The sequence below is a fragment of the Lepeophtheirus salmonis genome, chromosome 14 (genome assembly GCF_016086655.4).
Source record: "Lepeophtheirus salmonis chromosome 14, UVic_Lsal_1.4, whole genome shotgun sequence".
NCBI classification, from domain to species: domain Eukaryota; kingdom Metazoa; phylum Arthropoda; class Copepoda; order Siphonostomatoida; family Caligidae; genus Lepeophtheirus; species Lepeophtheirus salmonis.
The window spans coordinates 13,231,659-13,240,634 of NC_052144.2; the positions used below are offsets into that span (position 1 = coordinate 13,231,659).

At 32.5% G+C, this 8,976-nt stretch overlaps 1 protein-coding gene across 1 annotated transcript; it reads right to left on the reverse strand.

Annotated features, from left to right (window-relative positions):
• Positions 1–466: 466 nt before the first annotated feature.
• On the reverse strand, positions 467–8,718 carry LOC121129087 (uncharacterized). Its single transcript, XM_040724759.2, has 4 exons — positions 7,897–8,718; positions 6,632–7,133; positions 3,444–5,574; positions 467–2,121 (listed from the first exon to the last, which is right to left on the reverse strand). Exons 2-4 carry the CDS (start codon positions 7,111–7,113, stop codon positions 1,762–1,764), a joined length of 2,973 nt encoding a protein of 990 aa, XP_040580693.1. The 5' UTR covers positions 7,114–7,133; positions 7,897–8,718; the 3' UTR covers positions 467–1,761.
• Between the last annotated feature and the right edge of the window lie 258 nt (positions 8,719–8,976).

Genomic DNA, 8,976 nt, shown 5'->3' on the forward strand with positions numbered 1-8,976 from the left:
TTGGGTTGTTTCAACTAACCAAAATAAATATTATACGAGTTTTCACGGAATAAAGACAAGACAAAATGCAAGTAAAGCAGGAAGAAATGCAGTCAAACTAAACGATACGAATTAATATTTGTACCAACTCAAAAGGGACAAATGAGTTGCAGTTTCATAATAATAAAATCATACATTAATGAAAACATAATGAGTAATCAAATAACTTTTCATTGTTATTGTCGTTCAAAAAGTGAGAAAGTAATTATCACCTGTTTGGGTGCCTATGAGAGAGGGCTCGCTCTCCCACAATTGAAATACCCCTGTAGATCTGGATCCAGTAACCATATTGACTTGTCTTTATTTTTTTAAATAAAGACAAATACGCAAATTTATGAAACGTTTTCAGTTGATTCATAATAAACTTTTAATTAAGAGGAGCAGATACTGTTTGCTACGTATGAGGGTAAATAAAGAATACAAAACGTCATTAAATCATCTCTGTTTTATCATGTCTTCATTAAAATGCATAATACATATGTCACTATGAAGTTTTTAATATTATATATACACAATTATTAGTTTGAGTTAAACTATAGAGACTATTGCACGTTAAACTTTATACTTTGAATCGTGATTAGACTTTACTGTGAAATGTGTTAAGAAAATATCATCCTTTTTTTTGCCCTTGGATTGAGATGCTGTGTTTTGAGTGCCCTGTTATCCCGAAAAATATGAAAATAACCTTTATAACTAGAAATTTCTAATTTTGTGGTCTAAATAGTGTTTTTGTTTGTTTGTTTTTTTAAGTATTGTTTTACAATATCTATATGACTTTGTATTACTTTTTGCCTACATGATCAAAGTAAAAGAAAAAGAAACAAATATTCAATATTTTGAAAGTCTAATAAGTTCCTCATTTTTTACTACAATGATAAAAACTAGAATGGACTCAAAATTTAATAGCTTCTTACTGTGACCATATATAATCTTTGTACCAAGTTTGATCAAAATCGATTCGGAGCTTTTGTCGTAGGCATGAGAAACAAACAAAGACAGAAACATAATCTCTGTTCAACTTTGTTCCGGAGATAAAAATCATAGTTTGCCGTAGAAACTTTCAAATTCATAATAAAAATAGAACAAATTTAAAAAATAAATATTATTTAAGATTTGTTGCTGAAAAAAATTTATTAAGATATCAAGGTTATAGTACACATGGAGTGAAGAGTACCAGGCTTCAAAAATAAACGGTGCTTTTTTTTAAATTCATATAATTTTAAGTTAGTACGAACCTTTAAGGGAGCTGTCAAATTGTTCATGACAATCTATTCATTAGTTTGTGAGTTATTGCACTAATTGTGCGACGCGACTTTTTTTATTTCCAAAACAATGGATGAAAATCAATTTTGTTTTGTATTTTTTCTTGATGGGAAAAAATACCTTTCAAGCTGAGCAATCTTTTGAAAAGTCAAATAGGAGCACATAGTAAAAAAAAAAAAATTAAAAGTTAATTTTGAACGAAAAAAAACAACATGTTTACTTTGTTAACCTCAGTACATTGCAGCTCAGGTGTTATACTGCCCTGTGTATACCACAAAACCAGAAATTTTGAATTATAAAAGTCATTTTTCATGTTTTCTCGATGTAAAAGTAATCCCAAAGAGAATATCTTAATTCAACGGCAAAAATGTGTTGACTGTGTTAATACTGTCTTATAAGTGATTTGATAACTTCACGTTCAAAAGTAATTGGCAGTATTATTAATTTAAGGGCATTCTACTAATTTTCTGAATCAGAGCATTTTCCTGTGTACTTGGGTCTTCGTTTAGTGAATCTTTTGATTTGTCTAAATAGGGGTTTTTGTGAGCCGGAGTAAGCAGAGTCTTCTTTAGGAGGTAACCTATAAAATGAGGGTTGAAATGGTGTAATGGTGGGCTGTCGATAGCATGTATTATCATCATTTGATTGGTCCACAAACTCAGATGTCGTACGTGTGCGCGAACGACGCGTATTTTGAGGTGTTGAAGGAGCAGATGCTGAGTAACCATGGGGTGCGTCCATTGCCTTATAGCCACTATGAACAAATGATTTGGATTTTGCTAGAGGGGCTACAGGACTTTCTTCATCATGAGAAATAATCTGTAAAATAGAAAAATTACTGAGTATATCGTGGGCCAGGAGCAAAAGTCTTACAAGTGAGAATTTGTAATTCTTTGTTTTAATTTATGAAACTGTATTTTTATATAATATATTTGACATACGAGGGTGGTCTGAAAAGCTTCTGACCTCAACATGAAGGTGGCAGCACTCGTAAATAAAAGCTAACCAGATCTATCTAGCATCTTATGACAAATATTCACCAAAGTTTCAGTTATTTAGGACGTGCATTTGTTATGTAACAATCGTTTGAGTGAGTTGATCTGAGTGTTTATGGGGAAAAAATTTGGAAATTTTTATTTTTCAACATAGTCTTCTTGTAGTTCTACATACTTCTCCTAGCGGTGTTACAGAGATACGCTTTTCCACAAAAACACTCACATTGACTTACTAGAAGGAGTTTTACATAACCAGTATTTGTCTAAAATAGCTGAAACTTTGGTGAATAACTGTCAGAAGATGCTAGTTAGATGGGACTAGCTTTTACTTACTAGTACCGCCATATTCACGTTAAGCTCGGAAGCTCTTCAGACAACGTTTTTACTTCTAACATTTTTCAAATATCAACTTTCCAACAGTTCCATTTTTCAAACCAATATCGGGCTAGCAATTCTAACTATTCAAGCAGTTCTGGTTCTCCAATCGTTAGAACCGGAACCAACAAAGTTGAACCAAGACCGGAATTAATTGCTTATCGGTCTCGGTTTATAACTATGGCTCCAGGTCTACTACTGTGCTTGTTGGAGCCCAACAATATTTCTTAAGTAAAGGTGTAAAAAACTTAAAATGGCAAGGACTCCTTACACTAATACATTTTTAGCTGAGGCCCCCCTTGTACAAAATATATATACTATGTATGTGTAGACTGAATTCAATCCTCAATTCTCCATCTTCCAGTGCTACTGCCCCTTCCCCCTACCTTCCATCACGGCCCCTCTTTGACAACCAATGTCTTAAGCAACCTTAGTTTTCAGGGACCCGACTGGAACTTTGGGGGATATGTACTCTGCGTATTAGGTAGCTGCAGCCATATTTGTTTATAATATTATTTCCTAACCCCGAATTTTCTAGCGTTGCCACTTGTTTCAAGTACCTGTTACCAAATTTAACTGACACCGATAAAGCAAAACCCATACCGAGACCAAAACTGTTGAAATGAAAGAACCCAGACCAATAGAATCGTTGAATCTGAACCGGGAAACCCCCTGTCAATATGTCAATTATGATGTAAGAAACAACTTCTTCATATTTAAAACAAAGAATTATAAAATTTCATCGAATTAAAAATTTCATTCAGTGTATACCATGGATTCTTTTGAGGTGTCCGAGTATTGAGCTTCGGATGTTTCAGTTCCTGCATATGAGGCTCTACTTATATCTAAAGTAGATTCATCTTGGGCAAACGAGGAATCTTCGTCATTGTGAGATGATAATCTCTTGATAGTTTGTACTTGACTTGATGTGAGGATCTTACTTTTGGAAAATGTTTGAGAAACCGTTTCTTGTTGAACGTGAGTTTCTGACTGTACTTGAGAAGACATTTCTTTACACACAGTGAGAGGGGATTGAGGCAGTTCTTTCCTCACAGTGAGAGGGGATTCTAGCAGTTCTTTCCTCACAGTGAGAGGAGATGGAGGCAGTTCTTTCCTCAGGGTGAGAGGGGATTGAGGCAGTTCTTTCCTCACAGTCAGAGGAGATTGAGTAAGAATTCGGACTCCACCTGGTACATAGGCTTCACTATCATAATCTTTCATTTGCTCTTCTCTCTTAACTATTTCTTCATTTTGTTGAGTGATCATTTTAACTTTTTCACGAACTGGAATAAATTCTCGTGAATCCTTCAAATTAGCAGCATCATATTTACTCAAACTCTCATAAGAGCTAGTTTTTCTATCGTCCAACATCTTAACTTTATCTCTGAGAGGAACATACTCATGAAATGTATTTGTATGCTGCTGTTGTGCAAGATGATCCTGAACTATTTGAGACATTTCGGATTTGAATTCACTCATTTTAGAGGACAACTTTTTTCGATCAATGACTGTTGCTGGAGAAGTTCGATCATGTACAGTCTGTACAGAAGTTCTATCGATGACAGTTTGTGCAGAATTCGAAGACGATTCGTCTGTGCTTTCGAAAGGAGTAGGTGCATAGTGGGACCTTATTCCATCATTTCTTTTTGAATGGTTTAACTCAGAGTTTTTGATTATCATGGGTGGATTTTGAAATGTTGCTTGTGAAAGGTAGTTTGAGTGAGTTCCTATCTTTTTTTCAGCCTTCTGTATTTGAGGCTTTGACTGACCTGGAACTACAGAGCCAGATAGTTCTTTAATAAATTCTTTGGTGAATTTATCTGCATCAGATTGAGAACCTGGAACATTTTCATCAAGAATGTTACTCCATTGCTTGGCTACATCTGATTTAACAGAATCATGAAAATGAACTTTTTTAGTTTCACGTTTTTCGACTTTAAAAGAATCCACTTGATCATAACGTTCTGTGGAAGACTTTTTTCTCTCCAGCTTTTTTCTAGAATAGGGAGGAACGTGAGAATCTGATGAGTCACGCTCTCTCATTTCACCTAAAATCTTGTATAATGCATCTATTTGATCGTGAGATTCCCAAACATGTGGGCATGGTGGATCTCTGATTTCTTTAGGAAATTGTTTTTCTTCTCTTTTAGGAAAGGAGGGATATTTTATTCTTCTGTAATTATATTCCTTTTTAGGTTGATTCTTGATAACAGAACTTCTCCAAACGGGATAAACTTTTTCCCCTTGATCACACTTATAGCCTCGATGATGAATCGTTCCTGGGTTAAACTTTGATGGCTTCCGAACATTCACAAAACTTCTCTCTCCACTTTGGCCTCTACTTTTTTTCTTAGGATCTGGTTTAAAATTCATAGGAAGAACCTTTTTTAATGTATTTGTATCTGGTCGATAATCAGGAAGAGAAGCTAAATACTCAAGAGATCTAGGAAGTGGAGTACTTGCAACTCTTTTCGTCATATCTCGTATGTCTTCATCTGTCAATTCTGGTTCTTCAAAGCCAACAAACTTTTTGGCTCTATTGTCTTCATCCTTCCATGTGAGTCGCTTTGCAGATCTCCATAAATCAGGAAGGTACATTTCATCATGTGCAAAACAAAGACCTTCATCATCTACTTCAATGTCAGCCTCACAAACTGCTTCTCCAAGGGCATTTTTAGCGTAAACCGTATATTTTCCACTATCAGACTCTGTTAGTCTGCTAATGATGATGGCATGACGAATTTGGTCAATTTGTATCAGTTCAATTTTTCTTTCAGGAACATATGCATTGAAGTTAGAATTATAATTTTCACTTATTATCCTCGGTATAATCATTTCATCGTCTTTGTACCAATATACATCTGGAATAGGCCATCCTCCAACCTCTACTTCCATGATATATCTAAAATAAAATGTAAATGTATAAAAAATCATATAATGGTTAAAATATGAAAGTACAGGTTGGGAAATATGTTTAGGTAAAACAATTAAATATAAATTTATTAATTAGAATATACTTTTGTGACAATGATCAAATTGTAATAAAAATATAATTTAAAAAGTGTTTTAAAAAGTGTTTTTTCGTCTCCGCTATATAATTTGGGCAAAGAGTGGATATTTCGAACGAAAGTTAATATATATATTTAATTAATATTACAACTTGATTTTTTTCACAAGTTATTCCTCATTAATAAATTTGTACTAAATTTAAAAACTAAAACATAGCTTCAAGAATTTATTTCTCAGCTTGTATTGCGCATTCTACAAAGTTTTTTACCCCAAATACTATAAATTTAATAAAATTTAGTATCAATAAACAATTAGGTAGTTCTAGTTCAACTCAAAAATATCTCAAAAACTATAAAAAATTATCCTCTCCACATTTACAAATATAGTAGATGACATTCAGAGTTAAAAAATGAAGTCCATTCAACAAAGATACAAATTTTATCAACGAGGTCAAATTTAAAATCAAAGGTCAAGACCCCAAAATGAGCTAATTTAAAAGTAAGTTTGGTAGAATACTTTTTTTTTTCTTTCTTTTCAGAAGTACTTTCTTTGTTGAAATGGAACCACATGTTCAGAAGATATGACTATTTAAAATTTGGTGTAGACTTTTGTTTTGCTAAAAAATAGATTTATACTTTACAAGTCTAAATTTCATTAATTTGTGAGTAGTTGAAATAGAACCTTTGGCGATTTGATGTGGAATTATTATAACTAGGGTTATGTCAGACATTATTGACTCTGTCCAGACCAGTCTTAGAACAGGTCCTTCAGACCGTCGGTCAGTCATTACTATAACTGATATAAAAAAGAAGAATAAAGTATAATGGCATCATCAAGACCAAACTTTATAAGTTTTAGGACTGTTATGCAGTGCTGAACTGAACTGGACGGTCTAACATTTTTCAGTCATACGTATATCAACACTAATTATAATCTATTAATATATTCACCTTTGACCTCCATTAACGATATTATTTACAAGGCGCTTCCAAAAGACTGGAGGAAATTGTTTTTTTCTGACAATCAGATCACAAGTGCTCGTTTCATAGCCCAACTCATTCTCTGCAAGCATTGTAAATCTCCCCATATGATATTCTCTCGTATATCGAATGATCAACGTTGACATTTTACGAGAATGATGAATCTCAACCTCTTCCCATCCGGGTTCACCAGGAACAATGAGTTCATCTTCAAAATACCATTCAAATGTTGGATGGGGTTGAGCGTCCACTATTCCCTCGAAAAATATTCGTGCACCCTCTTCCACTGCTTTACCCTCAATGGGGGATACAAAACTTGGAATACAAGGATCTTTGGGCTCTATTTTGACTTTTGAAGCATCTTCTCTTTTTGGAATATAATCCTTTCGATGATCCACTGGATACATCACTTTTCGGATCATTTCAGAGCGTATATTTTGATAGTAGTCCATTTTTTCAAATTACGTCAATTCTGAAATTATTTTTATTTATTTTTTGTTAACGCTTCAATAAGAACAGACTTAGATAAATTTCAAATAAATAGTCGAGGCCATTCGTTAATATATATGTGACCTTGTACGAATCTTTTGAAGATGCTTACATAATCACAATTGTTGAGTGTTTACTACTTTACTAATTAAACTAGTGTTGGTTTCGATCAAATATTCGAACTCCCCTGTGTTTGTATTTGTTTTTTAGAAAATTCTACTTTAAATGATTTTCCAAAAATATAGTGTCACTCAAAAGACTCTAAAGAACTACAGATACTTGATATGGAGGTTTTAAAAAGGAAACCCTTATTATATATGTAGAAACTCTTAAAAACTCTAACTAACAGGAACTCGAATCGGCGTATTACTCTAAAAAAAATTGCCGTGCTAAAAATATAGATTATTAGGTTGAATTAGCTTTTATTTTTATAGACTATTAAATGAGTAAATTATTAATGTTTAAAAAACATTATAGGGGAATATTACATAAGGAAAATCAGAGGACATTTATTAGAAAATTTGTTTTTGCCTCATTTGTAGCTTTCATTAACTTTTGCAATATACTTATATCTCAAATCCAAAAACCCAAAAAAACAATCCTAATTTCTTATAAATAGGAGTCAGTTTACTTCATGGACTAAATTAACTTATAAAATTTAATTAATAACATTGCTAAACTGTCAGTTTAATTAAGGACATTAATTAGTATTTAAATAACCATTTGTACACAAAAAGTCAACTTACCTTCAATTTGTATGACAATATGTGACAAATGGACAACGTGATCTCCAAAGAGTTGATCAAAAATCAATTATATGAAACCAAAACCAACCAAAAAATTAAAAAATATGAGCACAAAAGATTAACTTGTTAATTTCCTTTATGTCATGATGACATCAGAATACACTAAATTATTACAAGTAAGTAGTGGAAAAATATATATTTATTTGGAGTAGAATATGATTTTTTTTTTTTTTTTTTGAAGCAAACATTCAAAAGATGCTTTCGTTTTTATCTTTCATAAGTATGATAGCTTTCTGTTCATTTTTATGCGAGCGGGCGTACATATAAAATTACATTACAGTACATATAGTAAAAAATTCAAATGGATTTGCTAACCTCCATGTCTGTCCTTAAAAAAATAAACAGAAGACGTATACACAATAATAATAATTTCAGGAACATTCAAAATTAAGAAAGCTCAAATTGAAGGAAAACAAATTTATTTTCTGTTAAATTAAACATATGACTCATAAATTTGTATACTCCACTTTAAGGAAGTTCTGAAATATTATTTAAAAAAAGCTACTAATAACAAATAAACTATGAGGGGCACTCAGTAGAGCCCAAACCTCCACCTAAAATCATTTTTCCTAAAAAATCACATTCACTTATGATATATGTTACCTGCTTGACTAATAAAAAAATTGCAATCCTGGGTATTTACTATACTATCAACTCTTGCTTCCATCAATCTAAAGATTGTCACATTAAGGAAATCAGATTATTTCATTATGTGACCATGAAAGAACACTGTATGATTAGGTGAGTTGACAAACATTGACTAAATTGAGTGAGAGATCGTTTCTTTTGCAATAAAATACTGTATAAAGTGGTGAAAAAGTATTTCAAAAAAAGTAACTCTGATTCAACTTAAGAGTCATATAGTGAGTACAAAATAATTTATCAATGTATGAAAATATGTCACCGGGTACACTGTAAATAAGGATCCCTGATTCAAATACCAATACAAATAAAAAGAGGGAGTATGATATACCAGGAGCACTGTATAAAATCAATGAAAGCTCACAGGCGTTTAGTTCA

Coding starts and splice junctions, on each gene's coding strand:
- LOC121129087 (XM_040724759.2), bottom strand. CDS start 7,113: ATGGACTACTATCAAAATATACGCTCTGAAATGATCCGAAAAGTGATG. Junction 5,575..6,631: donor ATCGTTAATGGAGGTCAAAG/GTGAATATATTA, acceptor ATTTTATTTTAG/ATATATCATGGAAGTAGAGG. Junction 2,122..3,443: donor ACACCTCAAAAGAATCCATG/GTATACACTGAA, acceptor TCTATTTTACAG/ATTATTTCTCATGATGAAGA.